This window comes from Mesoplodon densirostris, chromosome 11, assembly GCF_025265405.1.
Source record: "Mesoplodon densirostris isolate mMesDen1 chromosome 11, mMesDen1 primary haplotype, whole genome shotgun sequence".
Lineage (NCBI taxonomy): Eukaryota > Metazoa > Chordata > Mammalia > Artiodactyla > Ziphiidae > Mesoplodon > Mesoplodon densirostris.
The window spans coordinates 37,836,420-37,859,270 of NC_082671.1; the positions used below are offsets into that span (position 1 = coordinate 37,836,420).

Sequence of the window (22,851 nt, forward strand, 5' to 3'; positions counted from 1 at the left end):
GGGGACTTTTCTCTCAGTCCCAAAATACCCTGCGCACATCCCCATCCTGGCATTCATTCTTCTTTATTGTTCATTCTTAACAATCTTCCCTGTTAGACTGAGAGTTCAAGAGCAGGGGCTGTCTTTTTACTTGCCTTCCTATCCCCTGTACCTGTACAGTGCATACATCAGACACACAGTCAGTGTTTTTTTTAATGAATGAATGAATGAACTATAAAACTTTCAGAATTCCAGATATGAGATTTCTCCTTTGAATTTCCAGTCCTTTTGTCTTGTCAACAATCATTGTATTCTGCCTTGAATTATGGTTACTTGGGTACTTATCTTATTCATTTTAATAGCTCCAGTGGTCTTCAAGGGCTGGAATCGTGTTTTGTTTCTCATGTAGTTTTGTGATATTTTTCACCGGCTTTGTCTTTCCTGTTGTTTCTAGGACAGTGTCTTGCACAAAATGGGTGTTTAATATTTGTTGAATGAGTGAATGAACAAATACATGAAGTTGCCTGCAAATGTAATTCACAAGAATGAATTACACAAGGAAAGGAAGGATAATGGACTAGAAAAATAAATGGTAGGATTTTCAAACTAAATGAAGTTAACTCGCAACACCTCCTAGCATATTATTTCCAACATTTTATCATGTGCAAATAAATATTGTTGCATTTTTATTTCAGCAGAGAAATTTTAAAACATGACTTTTTTTCTGAATGAAAAAGCCTCTTTGCTCTTTAACAATAGAAGGGATAGTCCAGCCTGATTCAACTCTTAGATGGACCTTCCCCCCAAAGATACACCATATTACTCTTGAAAATAGATGACTGGTTCCTTCCTTCCCTTTAAAAACCAAAAGAGCCCAAATCCAATATTTTTAAATAACACTTTTCTCTATCATAAAATGTAATTTTTCTAAGTGTCCATTGCTGGGGAGAAGCAAACAGAGACCCGTTGTTCTGGAAAGAAAAATTCCTTACAGCACGATATACTACCAGTATCACCAACACCAAATTCAGCCGTTGCAGAAGGACCTCACTCAGAGGAAGGTGAATTAGGAGAGAATTTAGTCCCTCTTTTTCTCTACATAAAAAGTAAATTTTATGAAGGCTATTTCTCAGTTAGTATTTGATTAGAACAACCTGTAGAGGGCGTCCTTGCATCAAGAGCCGTAGGGGTTTGAACACTACTGAGGGAAAAATATATTTTCAATTAAAACGACAACTTTCTGGAGTAAAGGAAAATGTCCATTGTGTTGCAAAAGTATTATCTTTAACTGGGGGACAACTGGCATTACAATGCTAAAGTGCTTTAAGGGTTGCAGAATGTATATGAATACATTACATAAATGAATATTCACTGAAATAAAAACTCATGAAATCTTTGAAAAGAGGTAAATGTTATTGTAAAGAAGAATGGCTGTGAAGCTTTGGATGCAAACAGACTTAATTATGATTTACTTATCAGTGGAGGTATAGTGCTTAAGAGAATAGGCTTTGAAACCAGAGTGCCTGGAAATTTGAACCCTGACTCTGCCTCTGACCCGGTAAGTAACCATAGTTACCACTGGGTAACCACAGTCAACTAACTTACTGGATCTTTTTGAGCCTTGTTTCCCCATCAGTAAAATGGGAATAATAATAGTACCTATTTAAAAGACTTGTGAGGTTTAAGTAAGCACTTTAAAGTACTTTTACAATTAAAACACAAAGTTCAAATCCATTGTAGATTTCGTCTAGTTCTTTTCAAAGATCAACAGTTGCACGGTTGAAAATATTTCATAATTGGAAATACACATATTCTGTTCTTTTTAGTAACTTCTCATGACCCAACGCTTAGTTGAATTCATGCACGTGTTCCGCTTCTCTTCCGTTGTTGCCGTTGTTTGCTCTCCCCTCTTGAGGTATCCACTTCTGCAAGGGACTGAGTGAAACAACACGCCCAGCCCCAGATGCTCAATCCTTGGGACATTTGTCCAGCATTCGGATGCCAAAAAATACAGAAGTAAACAACTCTTTTCTGAGTCTTAAATCTAAGTTAAAAAAATTTTTTTTAAAAAAACCTTTGCTTCCGTTTTCATTGCTCATCCAAGGGATTAGGCAGGGGGCAAAACAAATCCTCTCTGCTGGGGTCGAGTCAGTGTGGCTGGGCTGGAGCCCACTGCCAGCCAACTACTCTTCCCACAGGCAAGGCCAGATCCTTGGTGTTGCTCTAAAGCGCCTGCGATTTCAGTACCAGCGCGGCACGCCTCCAAATTTCTTAAAATACTGGCAACTATGAAGATATTCACAACTTCTGGGAGCCCTACCCCAGCAGGTCAGGTAAGCCTGGCATCCAGAGCTCAGGGAACTCTTCCAAGTGCTTCTGGTGAGCAGGGAGAAGAGCCTCCACAGCTGTTAAAAAGCATCCTCCATGGTGTCAGGCAAGTGAGGAATGAAACCCCACGCCCCCGCCAACCTGAGCGCCAGCCATCAGGGCACCCCTGGACGGTCGAGTCTCGGGTTTTAAATGGATGGGAATGCGCCGTGTCAGCCTAGCGCGGATGCGTGAGGATAGGGTTTGCAGAGGGAGGAATGGCCGTAGCGGAAAGGGATAAGTGGCGGAATATGCGCCTTCATTTAGCCCCGGAGTACAAATGGGAGTTATCATCATCACCTGCGCTCAGTCAAGCCCTGTGAAGTCAGTTCACCCCACTTCCCTCCATTCATGCCTCGTCTGGCCAGAGGCAGAAGCGAGGGACGTCCCAGAGGCGCCTTTGAGCGCCCTTCTCCGCATCTCCCTCCACCACGTGCGCTTTTCGTGCGTGCGCCCACGCGGCGCACAGCGGCGTGGACGCGGCCTCCGGGGTCCCGTGCCGCCCCACCCCCGCGCGTCTCCTCAGCGCCGCCCAGTGGCGTCCGACTGGGCCGAGTGCCTCCTCGTTCGCACCGCACTTGCGCCGGCCCTTCCCGCTCTTCCTCTCCTGCTGTATTTAACCCTCTGACTGTTGGCCTCGCTCGGCGGGCTGGCATCTCCTGCTTTGCCAGTCTTGCGTCTCTGCTCTCCCCTCTTCCTCCTGCTCCCCACCCACCCCTTGCCCCGCTCTCGCTGGTTCTTCCACTCCCTCCTCCTCGCGGTCACCCGGGCTCACTCGCATCTGAGCCGGGAGGCTACACGCCCAGCTGACTACGCGGGAACGGCTCCGGTTGAGAGACAGCTTAACGGCTGCAGGTTGGGTAGGTGCGGCAGGAGTTTCAGCTGCGAGAGCCACCAGCCAGGAGGTCCGGAGTAGTATGGCCCGGAGAAGCGTCTTCCCTGCCGCCGCGCTCCGATTCTGGAGCATCCTCCCGTGCCTGCTGGTGCTGCGGGCGGAGGTCGGGCAGCCGCCGGAGGAAAGCCTGTACCTGTGGATCGATGCTCACCAGGCGAGAGTGCTCATAGGTAAGGTTTCGCGCCTAACACGGGAGCTTCTGCTTCTTCCCCTGCCTGGGTCTTCACTCTCTGTCCAGCTTTTCCATTAAAGGAGGAGAGATGCATACATTTAGTATGTTTTCAAAGCTTAATTTCCAAGGAAGATTGGGCTCCCCGTTTTAATTAGCTATTTTCCATCTAAAAGCGTATAAACTTCTCTCTCAAGAAACCTAAGCTGATCTAGTGTTCTGATCATGCTGTTGCTAGTTTCTACAATCCTACGTTTTTAGGTGGACCCAGCATTTGCTAGCACCAGTTAACTCCACGTCCACTCCTTTTCCCTGAAAGCATGCGTCTTTGGCATCATTCTTATCACCCACAGGACTATCAGTTGGTACGGAGGCAGGTGCCTTGTGAAAAGAAATGACCCATTACTGATTCTTTGGTGTTCTTTTTGCGTGCAAGTTCTTATTTAGATGCTTTTAAGTCCAGCTAGTTTGATAGTTTTGTTTTTTTTTAAACCAGGATTTGAAGAAGATATCTTGATTGTTTCAGAGGGGAAAATGGCCCCCTTTACACATGATTTCAGAAGAGCACAACAGAGAATGCCAGCCATTCCTGTCAATATCCATTCCATGAATTTCACTTGGCAAGCTGAAGGGCAGGTGAGTTATGTTAACCAGAAAGGTTGAAGAAAATTACCCTTTAATATTTACAGCACCTGATGGCAGGTGGAAATAATACTATATAGTGTGTAGTCAGCTACATGTTTTACAGTTTTTAAGAGTGATTTCTCATCTGATCTCCAAAGCATATGAAGAGTTAACTCCCATTTATTTAAACATGTAACATAAATTAAAGATTCCCAAAAGAAAGGGGTAGGCAAAGTGCCTAAGATCACTATTTTTGATAAGTCTCAATGTCTCAGGCTGCTGGAAATATAATGACCTCAAATACCAACATTACTTTTTTTTCTGTGTTCACTGACATTGAAATTTAACATAATATTTAAGACTTTTTTCTGTAGTATATACCAACCACCTGTGACATTGTTTACACTTTACAACAAATTTTAAAGTCGATAAGTATTTTTGACATTGTGCCTTTGAAAAAAGTTGGTATGTGGAGTGTTATTCACTGGAATGATGTGAACACTATATATTTCTGGCAAGAATTCACAGACTCAAAAAGTGTCATATAAGAATGTAACATATTGCAAGCTACTGTTTTTTAAAATACTTTCATATGGAAAAAGAAAACTACACTATATTTTTATGAAGTGTTCCTTTTATTTCTTAGCACATTAGCATCTTTTGTATGTAACCTTTTGTAGAGGTTCAGTATTACATAAATGACCTAATTTGGGAAAGAAAGGGAGAATAAACATTATGTGAGTTTAGTTTCTTTTGTGCAGTTGGAGAATTTACTCTAGAGGACAAATGGTAAGTAATAAATTCTTTTGCTTGTTAGTTGGTAAAATGTGTCTACTTATGAAAATCATTGTAATTATAATTAAAGTCACATTTTCAGGTCTTTTTATTCTAAAACTGTTTAAATGGATATCTTCATAAAGAATGTGATCCAGAAAACACTTTATACAAAGTAGCTCTTTTGAATTGAGACACCACGAGCGTTCCCTCTAATTACCTGTTGTAGTGTGGGCGTGACCATTTTAGCTGCCTTTTTTCCTTCACGTCTGTTCTCTCATTTTTCCTTTCTAAAACAGATCAAATCTAGACCCTTCAATGCTTCCATTGTCATAAAGGAATAGATGTTTTGGATCCACCAAAGTTCTTAACAGGAAGGTCATCTATTCTTTAAATACATTTTTAAATTTAATTAATTAATTTATTTATTTATTTAAGGCTGTGTTGGGTCTTCGTTTCTGTGCGAGGGCTTTCTCTAGTTGTGGCAAGTGGGGGCCACTCTTCATCGCAGTGCGCGGGCCTCTCACTATCGCGGCCTCTCTTGTTGCGGAGCACAGGCTCCAGACACGCAGGCTCAGTAGTTGTGGCACACGGGCCTAGTTGCTCCGTGGCATGTGGGATCTTCCCAGACCAGGGCCCGAACCCGTGTCCCCTGCATTGGCAGGCAGACTGTCAACCACTGCGCCACCAGGGAAGCCCCCTCATCTATTCTAACACCCCCATTCTGCAGATAAGTTCATTGAGGCTCCTATTGCTCTATAGGGAGAGTATTCCTCCTTTTTTTTTTTTCCTACAGTTTCCTCTTCATAGATACTTTATGGACAACTAATTTTGAAATATTATGAAATCAGTAATAAATCAGTGAATGACCTTTTATTATCTCCTTTTCTTTTTCACCTGAATCTATTGTGTTTGACCACTTGTCAGCTGGGATCCATATTTTTAAAAAGAACATTTTCTTTACTTCTAAAGAAAATGGATTTGTAAGAACCATTAGAAGGTAGTTTGACTTGTACCCCTCCCTAGCTGAAAGGGTTCAGTAACTGCACTTGAAATAGAAAATGTCAATAGCTCTGATTGATTGATTGATTGATCAATTTATTTATATTTCCTCTGAGTTTGTCTTCTGAAGAATGGAATTTGAAGCAAAGGCTTAAGTTCCATGCTGTCTCCCCTTTGCAAATGTTGGCATATTGTTGAGTACAAAATGGACTGCATATCAAACAATCTCAGGACTATTTCTTGTAGGGGATTAGAGAAGATGGTAGAACTGGCATGGAGGTGAAGCTTCTAGAATCTTTCCCTGTCTTGTTTAGGTGTTGATTACCCATGTGGATTATGCAGGCCAATATTAGCACCTCAGTTATCTTACTGTCTATGTCCAGTCTGCTCCAGATAGGTTACCACAGGTAACTGTGTGAAATCTGGTATGTTTTTTTTGGAGCAGTGTGGCGTACTGGGAAGGGGGAAAGGATCTACACACTGCCAAACAGGAAGATGTTTTCAAATATTATTTAAATTTGAATAATGCCAATAAAGTTCTATAATTACAGCACCATAATTTTTGAAATTCATGGAAATTTTGAATATGGGAAAAATGACTTCAATGTCAATTAAGTATTTTGAAAGGCATTTTTGGCTAAAGCCAAACCACATCAAAATATCTACATGGAAAATGAAAAGTTCATTCCATTATCTAGTTATTTCATTCAAAAGAATATCAAACATTTAGGGATTTCAGCACAAGCAAAATACATAGCTGATTAATGAAATTTTAAACTTAATATTTAAGTGTTTTGGAAACGTGGGAAAAGTTAAAATAACTTTAGGATTAAGATCTAGCAGAGGCAGTAGGTGTTACCTACTTCCAATAAAGTATTGTCCAGTAACCCAAGGGGTTCTTGGAGCCATTTAAAATAACTTTCATGTTCTACTTCAAACAAATGCAAATAAAAAGTACAGTGAGAATCATTTCCTTACATCACATTGGTCAAGTTTTTTAAAAGTGTTTTTAGTATGTGGAGAATTATTCATACTTATTTGTAGCTGATGCGTATGTTAGCCTTTCTGCAGGGCAATTTGACTTTGATGGCAAAAGGCTTGACATAGATCTTTTGACTAGGAAATTTTACTTCCAGAGATTCCTCTTAAGGAAATAATCATGGATATGAATAAAGTTTTTGGTGCAAGCCTGTTCCTGGTCATGCTATTTATAAAAGTTAAAAACGGCAGAATCTAGAGGTCCGTGATAGTGGCAAGAAGCATTAATAAGAATATTCTAGACATCTACTCAATGCTATGGAAGGATGTTCATGACAAATTAAGTCAGTCATCTATAACAGTATATTCTGTTTGGTTCCATTACAAAATATGTGGGGAGACATAGGAAAACATGTCTGATAAAGGTCTAATCCTCCAAGGTGTTCACATTAGTTATATCTACATGTATTATGTTTTGGTTTTTCCACAGTGAATGTGTATTGGTTTGTAATTTTAAAAATTATTTTACATTAAACATGTGTAAAAAGTACTTTAGAGTTTAAAATTGTATGATGTTCTGTATTGTAAATAGTTTATTTCATTTATTATCCAGTATCATTTATCCACTACATATCACTCCAAAATGGTAAAAGAATTTGATTTCATGGCCGATTGTAACCTATGTAGCCCAAATTTGCTAATGTTTACCTTATTCTTACCTACCAGTTTCTTATGAGATCTTCAAAAATCTGCTTTGCAAAGCTTTTCTGCCTGAAATCTGATTCCCTGGCCTCTTCCTCTTGCTGTCATCCTCATTTTCCATGGAAAACCCTGTCTCCTCTTTATCTCCCAAAATCTGCTTTGCAAAGCTTTCCTGCCTGAAATCTGATTCCTTGGCCTCTTCCTCTCCCTATAATCCTCATTTTCCATGGAAAACCCTGTCTCCACTTTATCTGCAATTTAAAAATATTCATTTTCTGACATGCGCCTTCTCAAGGCTTTTTTTTTTTTTTGGCTGCACTGGGTCTTCAGTGTGGCGTGTAGATTCTTTGTTGTGGCATGCGGGCTTCTCTAGGTGTGGCGCATCTCAAGCCTTTTAGATTAGAGAAGAATTTCTACTTACAGAGGCTGAGGCTTAAAGGATTTTTGGTAATTAAAGTGAAAATATTCTTTATTACTGTACATAACTTATAATAGTTGATATTTTTCAATGAGGCATTCCTTATTCTAGTTTTCCCCTAAATTTGAGACAAACAACAAGGACCTACTGTATAGCACAGGGAACTATATTCAATATCTTGTAATAACCTATAATGGAAAAGAATCTGAAAAAGAATCTATATATCTGAACCACTTTGCTGTACACCTAAAACTAACACTATATTGTTTTTTTTTAAGTGTGCACTACAGTATTTTATTTTTTTAAACAGCTTTCTTGGAGTATAATTGCTTTACAATGGTGTGTTAATTTCTGCTTTATAACAGAGTGAATCAGCTATACATATACATACATCCCCATATCTCCTCCCTCTTGCGTCTCCCTCCCACCTTCCCTATCCCACCCCTCTAGGTGGTCACAAAGCACTGAGCTGATCTCCCTGTGCTATGTGGCTGCTTCCCACTAGCTATCTATTTTACATTTGGTAGCGTATATATGTCCATGCAACTCTCTCACTTCATCCCAGCTTATGCTTCCCCCTCCCCGTGTCCTCAAGTCCATTCTCTATGTCTGCATCTTTATTACTGTCCTGCCCCAGTTTCCTAAGAACCATTTTTTTTTTAAGATTCCATATATATGTGTTAGCATATGGTATTTGTTTTTCTCTTTCAGACTTACCTCACTATGTATGACAGACCCTAGGTCCATCCACCTCACTACAAATAACTCAGTTTTGTTTCTTTTTATAGCTGAGTAATAGTCCATTGTATATATGTGCCACATCTTCTTTATCCATTCCTCTGTTGATGGACAGTTAGGTTGCTTCCATGTCCTGGCTATTGTAAACAGAGCTGCAATGAACATTGTGGTACATGACTCTTTTTGAATTATGGTTTTCTCAGGGTAAAGGCCCAGTAGTGGGATTGCTGGGTCGTATGGTAGTTCTATTTTTAGTTTTTAAGGAATCTCCATACTGTTCTCCATACTGGCTGTATCAATTGACATTCCCACCAACAGGGCAAGAGGGTTCCCTTTTCTCCACACCCTCTCCAGCATTTATTGTTTGTAGATTTTTTGATGATGGCCATTCTGACCAGTGTGAGATGATACCTCATTGTAGTTTTGATTTGCATTTCTCTAATGATTAGTGATGTTGAGCGTCCTTTCATGTGTTTGTTGGCAATCTGTATATCTTCTTTGCAGAAATGTCTATTTAGGTCTTCTGCCGATGTTTGGATTGGGTTGTTGGTTTTTTTGATATTGAGCTGCATGAGCTGCTTATAAATTTTGGAGATTAATCCTTTGTCAGTTGCTTCATTTGCAAATATTTTCTCCCATTCTGAAGGTTGTCTTTTCGTCTCGTTTATGGTTTCCTTTGCTGTGCAAAAGCTTTTAAGTTACATTAGGTCCCATTTGTTTATTTTTGTTTTTATTTCCATTTATGTAGGAGGTGGGTCAAAAAGGATCTTGCTGTGATTTATGTCATAGAGTTCTGCCTATGTTTTCCTCTAAGAGTTTTGAAGTGTCTGGCCTTATATTTAGGTCTTTAATGCATTTTGAGTTTATTTTCATGTATGGTGTTAGGGAGTGTTCTAATTTCATTTTTTTACATGCAGCTGTCCCGTTTTCCCAGCACCACTTATTGAAGAGGCTGTCTTTTCCATTGTATATTCTTGCCTCCTTTATCAAAGATAAGGTGACCATATGTGCATGGGTTTATCTCTGGCCTTTCTATCCTGTTCCATTGACCTATATTTCTGTTTTTGTGCCAGTACCATACTGTCTTGATTACTGTAGATTTGTAGTATACTATGAAGTCTGGGATCCTGATTCCTCCAGCTCTGTTTTTCTTTCTCAAGGTTGCTTTGCTATTCAGGGTCTTTTGTGTTTGCATACAAATTGTGCAATTTTTTGTTCTAGTTCTGTGAAAAAGGCCATTGCTAGTTTGATAGGGATTGCATTGAATCTGTAGATTGCTTTGGGTAGTATAGTCATTTTCACAATGTTGATTCTTCCAATCTAAGAACATGGTATATCTCTTCATCTGTTTGTATCATATTTAATTTCTCTCATCAGTGTCTTATAGTTTTCTGCATACAGGTCTTTTGTCTCCTTAGGTAGGTTTATCCCTAGGTATTTTATTCTTTTTGTTGCAGTGGTAAATGGGAATGTTTCCTTAATTTCTCTTTCAGATTTTTAATCATTAGTGTATAGGAATGCAAGAGATTTCTGTGCATTAATTTTGTATCCTGCTGCCTTACCATATTCACTGATTAGCTCTAGTAATTTTCTGGTAGCATCTTTAGGATTCTCTATGTATAGTATCATGTCATCTGCCAACAGTGAAAGGTTTACTTCTTCTTTTCTGATTTGGATTCCTTTTATTTCTTTTTTTTCTCTCATTGCTGTGACTAAAACTTCCAAAACTTTGTTGAATAGTAGTGGTGAGAATGGGCAACCTTGTCTTGTTCCTGATCTTAGTGGAAATGGTTTCATTTTTTTCACCATTAAGAACAATGTTGGCTGTGGGTTTGTCATATATGGCCTTTATTATGTTGAGGTAAGTTCCCTCTATGCCTACTTTGTGGAGCATTTTTATCATAAATGGGTATTAAATTTTGTTGAAAGCTTTTTCTGCATCTATTGAGATGATCATATTGTTTTTATCCATGTTTGTTAATATGGTGTATCACATTGATTGATTTGCATATATTGAAGAATCCTTGCATTCCTGGGATAAACCCCATTTGATCATGGTTTATGATCCTTGTAACGTGCTGTTGGATTCTGGTTGTGAGTGTTTTGTTGAGAATTTTTGCATCTCTGTTCATCAGTGATATTGCCCTGTAGTGTTCTTTCTTTGTGACATCTTTGTTTGGTTTTGGTATCAGGATGATGGTGGCCTCATAGAATGAGTTTGGGAGTGTTCCTCCCTCTGTTATATTTTGGAAGAGTTTGAGAAGGACAGGTGTTAGCTCTTCTCTAAATGTTTGATAGAATTTGCCTGTGAAGCTATCTGGTCCTGGGCTTTTGTTTGTTGGAAGATTTTTAATTACAGTCTCAATTTCAGTGCTTGTGATTGGTCTGTTTATATTTTCTGTTTCTTCCTGGTTCAGTCTCAGAAGGTTGTGCTTTTCTAAGAATTTGTTCATTTCTTCCAGGTTGTCCATTTTATTGGCATAGAGTTGCTTGTAGTAATCTCTCATGACCCTTTGTATTTCTGCAGTGTCAGTTGTTACTTCTCCTTTTTCATTTCTAGTTCTATTGATTTGAGTCTTCTCCCTTTTTTTCTTGGTGAGTGTGGCTAATGGTTTATCAATTTTGTTTATCTTCTCAAAGAACCAGCTTTTAGTGTTATTGATCTTTGCTATCGTTTCCTTCATTTCTTTTTCATTTATTTCTAATTTGATCTTTATGATTTCTTTCCTTCTGCTAACTTTGGGGGTTTTTTTGTTGTTCTTCTTCTTTCTCTAATTGCTTTAGGTGTAACGTTAGGTTGTTTATTTGAGATGTTTCTTGTTTCTTGAGGTAGGACTGTATTGCTATAAACTTCCCTCTTACAACTGCTTTTGCTGGTTCCCATAGGTTTTGGGTCATCGTGTTTTCATTGTCATTTGTTTCTAGGTATTTTTTTGATTTCCTCAGTGATCTCTTGGTTATTTAGTAGTGTATTGTTTAGCCTCCACGTGTTTGAATTTTTTACAGATTTTTTCCTGTAATTGATGTCTAGTCTCAGGGTGTTGTGGTCAGAAAAGATATTTGATACAATTTCAATTTTCTTAAATATACCAAGGCTTGATTTGTGACCCAAGATATGATCTATCTTGGAGAATGTTGCATGAGCGCTTGAGAAGAAAGTGTATTATGTTGTTTTTGGATGGAATGTCCTATAAATATCAATTAAGTCCATCTTGTTTAATGTATCATTTAAAGCTTGTGTTTCCTTATTTATTTTCAATTTGGATGATCTGTCCATTGGTGAAAGTGGGGTGTTAAAGTCCCCTACTATGATTGTGTTACTGTCGATTACCCCTTTTATGGCTGTTAGCATTTGCCTTATGTATTGAGGTGCTCCTATGTTGGGTGCGTAAATATTTACAGCTGTTATATCTTCTTGGATTGATCCCTTGATCATTATGTAGTGTCCTTCTTTGTCTCTTGTAATAGTCTTTATTTTAAAGTCTCTTTTGTCTGATATGGGAATTGCCATTCCAGCATTTTTTTGATTTCCATTTGCATGGAATATCTTTTTCCATCCCCTCACTTTCAGTCTGTATGTGTCCCTAGGTCTGAAGTGGGTCTCTTGCAGACATCAGGTATACGGGCCTTGTTTTTGTATCCATTCAGGCAGTCTATGTCTTTTGGTGGAGCATTTAATCCATTTACATTTAAGGTAATTATCGATATATATATTCCTATAACCATTTTCTTAATTGTTTTGGGTTCGTTATTGTAAGTCTTTTCCTTCTCTTGTGTTTCTTGCCTAGAGAAGATTCTTTAGCATTTGTTGTAAAGCTGGTTTAGTGGTGCTGAACTCTCAGCTTTTGCTTGTCTGTAGAGGTTTAATTTCTCCATCAATTCTGAATGAGATCCTTGCTGGGTAGAGTAATCTTGGTTGTAGGTTTTTCCCTTTCATCACTTTAAATATGTTCTGCCACTCCCTTCTGGCTTGCAGAGTTTCTGCCAAAAGATCAGCTGGTAACCTTATGGGGGATTCCCTTGTATGTTATTTGTTGTTTATCCCTTGCTGCTTTTAATATTTTTAATTTGTGTTTAATTTTTGATAGTTTGATTAACATGTGTCTTGGCCAGGTTCTCCTTGGATTTATCCTGTATGGGACTCTCTGTGCTTCCTGGACTTGATTAACTATTTCCTTTCCCATATTAGGAAAGATTTCAACTATAAGCTCTTCAAATATTTCCTCAGTCCCTTTCTTTTTCTCTTCTTCTTCTGGGATCCCTACAATTCGAATGTTGGTGTGTTTAATGTTGTCCCAGAGGTCTCTGAGACTGTCCTCAATTCTTTTTATTCTTTTTTCTTTATTCTGCTCTGTGGTAGTTATTTGCACTATTTTATCTTCCAGGTCACTTATTTGTTCTTCTGCCTCAGTTATTCTGCTATTGATTCCTTCTAGAGAATTTTTAATTTCATTTATTGTGTTGTTCATCATTGTTTGCTCTTTAGTTCTTCTAGGTCCTTGTTACATGTTTCTTGTATTTTCTCCATTCTATTTCCAAGGTTTTGGATCATCTTTACTATCATTACTCTGAATTCTTTTTCAGGTAGACTGCCTATTTCCTCTTCATTTGTTAGGTGTGGTGGGTTTTTGCCTTGTTCTTTCATCTGCTGTGTGTTTCTCTGTCTTCTCATTTTGCTTAACTTACTGTGTTTGGGGTCTCCTTTTCGCCGGCTGCAGGTTCATAGTTCCTGTTTTTTTTGGTGTCTGCCCCCAGTGGATTATATTGGTTCAGTGGGTTGTGTAGGCTTCCTGGTGGAGGGGACTGGTGCCTGTGTTCTGGTGGATGGGGCTGGATCTTGTCTTTCTGGTGGGCAGAACCGCATCTGGTGGTGTGTTTTGGGGTGTCTGTGACCTTATTATGATTTTAGCCAGCCTCTCTGCTAATGGGTAGGGTTCTGTTCCTGTCTTGCTAGTTGTTTGGCATAGATTGTCCAGCACTGTAGCTTGCTGGTCGTTGATTGGAGCTGGGTCTTGGTGTTGAGATGGAGATCTCTGGGAGATTTTTGCTGTTTGATATTACGTGGAGCTGGGAGGTCTCTTGTGGACCAGTGTCCTGAACTCGGCTCTCCCACCTCAGGGGCACAGGCCTGACATCCAGCCAGAGCACCAAGACCCAGTCAGCCACATGGCTCAGAAGAAAAGGGAGAAAAAAAGAAAGAAAGAAAATAAATAAAATAAAGTTATTAAAATTAAAAATTATTAAAAATAAAAATAATCAAAAAGTAATTTTAAAAAAGAAAGAAAGAAGAGAGCAATCAAACGAACAAAAAATCCACCAATGATAAGAAGTGCTGAAAACTATACTAAAAAAAAAAAAAGAAAAACGACAGAACCCTAGGCCAAATGGTAAAATCAAAGCTATACAGACAAAATCACACACAGAAGCATACACATAGACACTCACAAAAAGAGAAAAGGTAAAAAATATATGTATCTATATGTAAAAAAAAGGAAAAAAAAGGAGAGCAACCAAATCAATAAACTAATCTACCAATGATAATAAACTCTAAATACTAAACTAAGATAAACATAACACCTGAAACAAATTAGATGCAGAAAGCAAATCCCAAGTCTACAGTTGCTCCCAGAGTCTACTGCCTTAATTTTGGGCTGATTTGTTGTCTATTCAGGTATTCCAGAGATGCAGGGTACATCAAGTTGATTGTGGAGCTTTAATCCGCTGCTCCTGAGGCTGCTGGGAGAAATTTCCCTTTCTCTTCTTTGTTCGCACAGCTCCTGGGGTTCAGCTTTGGATTTGGCCCCACCTCTGCGTGTAGGTCACCTGAGGGCGTCTGTTCTTCGCTCAGACACTACGGGGTTAAAGGAGAAGCTGATTCGGGGGCTCTGGCTCACTCAGGCCGGGGGGAGGGAGGGGCATGGAGTGCGGGGCGAGCCTGCGGCGGCAGAGGCCAGCGTGCCGTTGCACCAGCCTAGGCCAGCGTGCCGTTGCACCAGCCTTAGGCGCACCATGTGTTCTCCTGGGGAAGTTGTCCCTGGATCCCGGGACCCTGGCAGTGGCGGGCTGCACAGGCTCCTGGGAGGGGAGGTGTGGACAGTGACCTGTGCTTGCACACAGGCTTCTTGGTGGCGGCAGCAGCAGCCTTAGCGTCTTATACCCGCCTCTGGGGTCTGTGCTGATAGCTGCGGCTGGCGCCTGTCTCTGGAGCTCGTTTAGGCGGTGCTCTGAATCCCCTCTCCTCACGCACCCTGAAACAATGGTCTCTTGCCTCTTCGGCAGCTCCCAGACTCCCTCCCGGCCAGCCGTGGTGCACTAGCCCCCTTAAGGCTGTGTTCACGCCGCCAACCCCAGTCCTCTCCCTGGGATCCGACCTCCGAAGCCCGAGCCTCAGCTCCCAGCCCCCACCCGCCCCGGCACGTGAGCAGACAAGCCTCTCGGGCTGGTGAGTGCTGGTCGGCACCCATCCTCTGTGCGGAATCTCACCGCTTTGCACTCCGCACCCGTGTTGCTGTGCTCTCCTCCGTGGCTCCGAAGCTTCCCCCCCTCCGCCACCCGCAGTCTCCGCCCGCGAAGGGGCTTCCTAGTGTGGAAACCTTTCCTCCTTCACGGCTCCCTCCCACTGGTGCAGGTCCCGTCCCTATTCTTTGTCTCTGTTTTTCCTTTTTTCTTTTGCCCTACCCAGGTACATGGGGAGTTTCTTGCCTTTTGGGAGGTCTGAGGTCTTCTGTCAGCATTCAGTAGGTGTTCTGTAGGAGTTGTTCCATGTGTAGATGAATTTCTGATGTATCTGTGGGGAGGAAGGTGACCTCCAAGTCTTACTCCTCCGCCATGTTGAAGGTGTCCCCACAATATTGTAAATAAACTACACTTCAAATTTTTTAAAGAGCTGAATTTGGGTGCTACTGACTGGAATCATTCACAAAGACACAACTATCCAGGCAAAGTTCTCAGGCTTTCCTTATACTTGAGTTTGTATTATTATTGTTGTTACCATTATATATTTTTTTACATCTGTATTGGAGTATAATTGCTTTACAATGGTGGTTCTTGTTATTTCTGGCACTTTTCAATAATTCAAGAAGTTTTCTTTAATTGATAGGTAGCTAGTAAAGTTTATGAACACATTTAAATTAACCTTACATGTTGGAAAATATTTCACTTTCTACACTTTACCTTCAGTGTATCTAATATTTTCTATTTTCAATGATCACACATCGAACAAAGGAGCACGTTTCTGCAGTTTAACCCAATAAAGTCAATTGTCCACAGTATTACATGTGTGTATCTGTATCCAAATTCAGTTTTAAAATGAGGAAGGTACCACTGGAAAAAAGAAATTAGAAACAGGCCATTTTGCCAACAACTGACTCACAGTTTTGCTAATTTTTTAAAAAATAGAATCACTCTACTGACATGTATGTGTAAGATCAACTGGATAATCTATTTTCGTTATTCAAATACCCCTAAAGCTCCAGATAGCTTGTTTTTGCAACGTTGTGTTTGATATGATGTAACACTGGCCCCCTTAAACTAGCTGCAGTTTGAGGTCTCAAATTTCCCCTTGGACTGGTTGAGTTAAGGAGACCAGTATTGAAATGGTTTTTTCCTTCCTTTCTCCCCTCGACAAAAATCAAAGAAAAACAATTGAGAGTGAATTTTCATTCAAGTACTTCCTCTCCCTCTTCAAAAGAACTGCCAAATGCCCTTAAACACCTCCTCCCAACTCTGAAGTTATGGTAACACTTATTATTATTATTATTTAAATCCCTTAATGTGTATTGTCCACATTTTTTCCTAATGGAGTTATGATTGTGTTGGTAATTACAGCCGAGTAGTTGCATACATTTGTACTCCTGGGGTTTGCCATCATACCTTTGCAGTGGTTTTATGTCATGAAATGGAGGAAATGCCTCGTTTTTTGACCCCTGTTCCATGGTTTCAAAGTGGGAATGTGAATATGTTTACATACTGTGAGCATGATTTTTTTCAAGAAGGTACTTATATCAAAAGCACAGCTTTAACAAACCTCCCTTTTTAAAAATATTTGATGCATTTTATTCCACTCGAATAAATCCATTTTCTACAAAAAAAAAAGAAACAGCTTTAAACCTTTAGTGTTTAGATTCTGCTATGCTGTAGTATTTTGCATTGTGGTGTTGTGGACATGCCACAAGGGAATCAAAGAGTAATTCTGCAGAGGGCCCATTTCATTTAGCAAAGCAGGCATGTGCCAGCCATCTGTCGTATCTGCTGATAGAAAACAGCAGTAAGTTTCTCAAACTTTTGCAAGGAAAAAAAAAAAGGCTTTATAGCTTAGAGGAGATGAGTTACAAGGTACCTTGTAAGCCACATCTGGTTCTAGAGCGATTTACATGGTATAAATGTAAACTGTGCTTTGTCTTCCCTACACAGTGGTGTAAAGGCACGTAAACAAACCATTTGCCGTTATCCTCTATCTTTATTCCTGACTTTTAAATGCTTGCACCAATAGAAATCTTTTAAATCATTGTGGTGAAGTGGAAAGGAATGATGTTCAATAAAGCATTTTGTTTTGGATTGAACTCATGTAACTTAAATGTCCCTAATGAACAGGATGGGTGTCATGAGGAAAAAACTTTGGGGATTGAGAGTATAGTGAAAATGCTTTTCATCCTTCAGCTGGATCTCTGGAAGAGGTATTGTCAGATCAGGGCTTCTTTTGCTGCAGTTTTTTAGCCAGCTTTCTCCATTTGCCAACCTGGGATGAACTTGGTTACATTCCCCTGAACCTTAGTGGATGGGGAGTTGTTCTCCCATGCAGGAGAACATGTTCTCTGCCTTCAGCACACAATCAACAAACACAGACACTCAGTCAGTCACAGGAGCATACAAAGAGGAGTAAACATGGTCCCTGCCTTCAGGTAGCTCATAGTCTAGGAAACAGATATCCATCACACTCAGGCAAATGAGGTTAGAAAGTCTAGGACTGGCAGAGAACACAAAGAAGGCCACATTTTTCCCTGTCTGGAGAAGGAAGGGAGCCAGGAGCTGAGCATGTGATGTCCGAATTCATTCCTGCAGAATGAGTAAGCTTTCATCAGACCAGCAAGAGAGGAAAATGCCTTCCAAGTGAAGAGCTCAGGACGTTCAAGTGCATGGAGGTCTTAAAGGGAAGGCATGTTCTAGGTGATCATGATGGACCTTGTATCTCATCTGCGAGGTAAGGGAAGTTCAGTGAAGGGGATGTCAAGGTCAAACAATGGAGAAGTGCTTGGGGGGAGGAGAAGAAGGTAGAAACAATTCAGGGAGGTTTCTGTCTTTTCTGCTGTGAAGAGAATGGACTCAACATTTTGCAGCTTTGTCCGAGGGAAGTATTAAGTAAATCTTTGGCTTCTCTTTTGGGTAGATAGTGGCTTTTCTTTTCTTTTTAAAAAATTTATTCAAGTATAGTTGATTTACAATGTTGTGTTAATTTCTGCTGTACAGCAAAGTGGTTCAGTTATACATACATATATATGTATATACATTCTTTTTCATGTTCTTTTCCATTATGGTTTATCACAGGATCTTGAATGTAGTTCCCTGTGCTATACAGTAGGACCTTGTTGTTTATCCATTCTATATATAATAGTTTGCATCTGCTAATCCCAAACTCCCAAAACATCCCTCCCCCAACCCCCCTCCCCCTTGGCAACCACAAGTCTGTTCTCTATCTCTGTGAGTCTGTCTCATAGATAAGTTCATTTGTATCATATTTTAGATTCCATGACAGTGGCTTTTCTACAACCACCATTTAGCTCTTCTTTCTTACTAAACTTTTGGAAGAGTTTGCAATGATTAGTCTCAGCTCCAGGTTAAATTTTTTTAGGTGATTAGGGCACAGAACTATAAAAAATCACTTATGTGAGTGCACAGGAAAAATTTTTTCTAATGGAACCTAGAACTTTGAACTTACTGTAAAAGGATGCTTGAGTAAAGAAAATAATGTTAATTTGAAGAAGAATTGACTTAGCATCTATTCTCAACTCCCATACTACCTTTCTGATTATCAAGAAAACTTTTCTATGTATCAAGAAAAGTATAATAAAGATATAGAAATTACACTTGGCAGGTGATCTGTCAATTAAAATAATGAGAGGTCAAACACTGGAAATGGGTTAATTCAAACTAAGCCTGCTTCTTCAAGTATTTGATTTTCTTTCAAAACCTAATAGTTAAAACTCTAAAGTCATAGGACAAATTCTCTTCTTCCCTGTTTTCCTCAGGTAGAGATATGGCTGTCTATGCCTCTGAGCTGTACATTTTGTCTTCTTTTTGGATTTTATGGATGAATCTGATTAAAGAATCTTGGAAAATATCAGGCATCTTTGGAAACCCATTCACCTGAACAGAATCTCACAGGGCAGCAGTGTGTTGTGGGCCTGGGACAACGGGACAGATTTGGGGAGTGAGTTCTTACCTGGCAGTGATGAGAGAAAGGACGTGAACCCAGTCCTTGCATAGCTGCTCTTGGCCAGAACTCAGATCATGCACTGTGTGCAAAACATGATTAAGAACCAAGTCCGTGCCCTTGAGAAAATTAGAAGCTAACTGGAGAGTCAGCTATATATAAACAGATCATCTTAATAATTCCTGGTAAGTGGTATTGTAGAAGTACTGAGGCATTCCCAGGTTGGAATGAGAGTACACAGGAGAAGTAACTCTGGCACTGGGTCTGACTATAGAGTTGGATAGGCACAAACATGGAGGAGGGGATGATTTTTAGGGAAAGGAGACAACGTCAGACAAGGCAGAGAGACCAGAGATACGTTTTCTGGGGAACTAGTACTTTGGTGAGGCTGGAGTGTATATGCAAGGTAGGGAGTGGAGAGGAAGGCAGGGGGTAGGTCTAGACGACTTTGTCCTTCATGTTAAGGCATCTGAGACTTACTCTATAGGCCGCATTGAGTCAGTCTGTGAAAAAGTATAAAGCGGAGGACAACAAAGTCAGAGTTACAGTCTTTAGATCATCCTGTCAGCAGAATGGAGGAGAGCTTTGAGGGGAGTTGACAGCAAGGAGAGAAATCAGGGATAATGAGATAACAAGATCAAGGATGAAGAGAAGGGAAAATAGATTGGGGAAACATTTAAGAGGTAAAAATCTGAAAGTCTTGGTGCTAAGAATAAGGAGTGCCTCATTTCCTCCACTTTCTGCTTCACTAACTTGGCAGTAGCCCTGTTAGTCTTTCTGTCCCCTACCCCCAAGCTTACTCTTCCTGCCTCAGGACCTTTGCACATGAAGTTTGCTCTGCCTAGGTGCACTCCTGCCAGATTTCTGTGTGGCTTGTTCCTTCGTCTCCCCCATGTCTGATCAAATGTCACCTCCTCTAAGAAACTTTTCCTGACTCCCCCCTCTAAAACAAGAGCTACCCACCACCCAACACTCTGAGTCTTGTCTGCTGCATATTTTTCCATGGCACCTAAAATAATGATAATACTTGATTATATTGGATTTTAGTTGTTTGACTCTCCTAATAAATGTAAGTTCATGAGAGCAAGGACTTTGTGTCCCATTCACCATATAACTCCAGGTCCTGGAACATCTCTTGATACACAGTAGGTAATCAATAACTACTAGTTGAATGAATGAATATACTATTGTTCCCATTTGATAGATAAAGCAACTGAGACACAGAGGAGCAAAGGAAGCACAGGTAGCAAGGGACAGAGCTGGGATTTAATCCTAGGCAGGTGAGAGCCAGAGCCCTTGCTCTGATAAGTGCTAAATAGAGGTATGAACACAGAGCGAGCTCTGGGAACACAGAGGAGGAAGCAGCTAATTTTGGCTGAAGAAGTAGGGGAAGGCTTCACCAGAGTAGATACAGTAATCGAACTGGGACTTGAAGGATGTGCATGAGGTGGTTTAATCAGCTGAGACAGGAGCAAGGCACAGGAAGGAGGGCTCTCACAGGCAGAGGCAAAAGAGTTGTGAAAGTGCATTCTGGGAGAGGCTGGTGGTGCCCGAGACTGAGAGTTGATGAGTGGAAGGGAGAATACTGGGGGCTAGGGATGGGGGGAGATGAGGCAATAAAGCTGGATATTTGGTAAGGGCCAGATGGAGAAACATTAGAACCCATGGAAAGGTCACTTGACCCAATTCTTAAATCTATAAGAAAAGCAGTTTAGATGATCTCTAAATGCCTTCTGAATTCTGAAATGTTATGATTCTATGTCTTAAGTAGAACATCTTCAATCATTTAATATTAATGGTAATATCTTTATACAAACTGTAACGTCTGTCTCTAGATTTTTTAAAATCAAGGCAGAAAGATTCTTCCTCCAAAATGGTCTTGTTGTCAAATTTAAAAAGATTCATCTGAGAATCCTTTCTTTATCCTATGTTAATGATAACAGCCAATACTTACATAAAGTATACTCTGAACTGGGCACTCTTCTAAGCACTCTACAGATATTATCTCATCAGATCCTCACAACAGTCCTGAGGTAGGTACTATTATTATCCCCAATTCGTAGATGAGGAAACTAGGGCATAAAAAAGTCAAATTACTTGCCCAAGACTATACAGCTAAGAACACTTATGTACACATTTATATACTTCAGAGATCTTTCTTTGATGATTTTTGGAATATCTTCTCATTCCAAAAAATAGCAATTCATAGAACACTTATCAATGTTTACATGTCATAGGTTCTGAGAGTACAAATTTTGATTGATCTAACTGCCTTCTAGGAATTCACCAGCTGGTGGTGAAGACTGTGACATCAAAAAGGCAATCATAGGGCTTCCCTGGTGGCGCAGTGGTTGAGAGTCTGCCTGCCGATGCAGGGGAAACAGGTTCGTGCCCCGGTCTGGGAGGATCCCACATGCCACAGAGCGGCTGGGCCCGTGAGCCATGGCCGCTGGGCCTGTACGTCCGGAGCCTGTGCTCCGCAACGGGAGAGGCCACAACAGTGAGAGGCCCACATACTGCAAAAAAAAAAAAAAAAAAAAAGGCAATCATAATCATTGTCATAAGTTCTCAGGGCCACCATGTACAGCTGAACAAGGTTTTGCATTGCATGAGGGAACCTGACCAAAGAGGCAGGTTCAACCTGACCAAGCTGAAATCCAGCCCATGTTTCACTTGTCAAGTCTTATAGCCTGACACAGAGCTGCCTCTGCCTGGGGCGGGGTGGAGGGGGCACTCATACCTAATTTGCACAGAGCCTTCATATGGGCTAGCTGTAGTCCCCATTAAATGCCCTAAGAAAAGTGCTACTGGAGCATAAAGCCAGAGGATTTTGCCATTGATCAGGTAAATTTGCAGTTGCTTATATTCTGGAATATACATCACAGAAGAGGTAACATCTAAACTGGGTCACAAAAAATGTTCAGTAGGCAGAGAGTGGCCAAGGCAGGTAGGGATTGGATGGGCATTCTAGGTCTGCTGAATGACCTGTGGGGAGGCACACAGGATTGAGAATCGTTGGTGTGGTTGGAGAATGACAATTAGCTCAGAATGGTTAGGGTTTATGGAACATACCTGAAGAATATAGATCTGAAAAAGTAAGTTTAGGAAGATTATGATGACTTCTGTATGCCATAGTTGACTTGTCTTGTAAAAAGTGGAGAGCCATTGAAAGTTTAAAAGTAGATGATAATGTCGTATCTGTATGGAGGATAACTTTGGTGGCAGATGGAGGATAGATGATGAAGTACCTGGCTGAGGACAGGAGCCAGTTAGGAAGTTACTTAATACACCACAAGAGGTGACGAGGATGTGAACTAAGGCAGGTAATTGGGGGAGAGAGGGAGGAGGGAGGAAGATACGACTGAGAGGTCTCTCTCTGTGTAATTGAAAGGACTTATTGAATGTGGGTATTACAGAGATGGGGGAATAGAGGATAACTCAGATGATTGGGCAGATAATTATGTCTAAACTGAGAAATTAATTACAGGAACAAAAGCAGAACAGTTTGAGGTACAGAGACAGTAGAGTCCATTGGAAATTGCTGAACATGAAATTTCTGCTGAACCTTTCAGATGGCAAAGTCTGGTGTGCGTTTGAAAACTGGAGTCTAGAGCTAAGACTTCAGGAATAGAATAGAAATACTGATTTTGGAGACTTTGGAACCTTCTTTTCTTCCTCCCTTTCTTCCTTCTTTTGACCTCAACTCAATAAATATTTATTGGGGGCCTACCTAATGCCAAACATGTGTTGAATGCTAAAAAAAAAAAAAGAAAATG

General features: G+C 40.4%; 1 protein-coding gene across 1 annotated transcript in view; it reads left to right on the forward strand.

Annotated features, from left to right (window-relative positions):
* The first annotated feature begins 2,889 nt into the window (after positions 1 to 2,889).
* WIF1 (WNT inhibitory factor 1) overlaps positions 2,890 to 22,851 on the forward strand; it is an 89,137-nt gene continuing 69,175 nt past the window's right edge. Inside the window, exons 1-2 of the mRNA XM_060112524.1 lie at positions 2,890 to 3,411; positions 3,907 to 4,046. Of these exons, the coding sequence (XP_059968507.1) occupies positions 3,264 to 3,411; positions 3,907 to 4,046 (288 nt within the window). The 5' untranslated portion in view covers positions 2,890 to 3,263. The remainder of the gene's footprint in view (positions 3,412 to 3,906; positions 4,047 to 22,851) is intronic.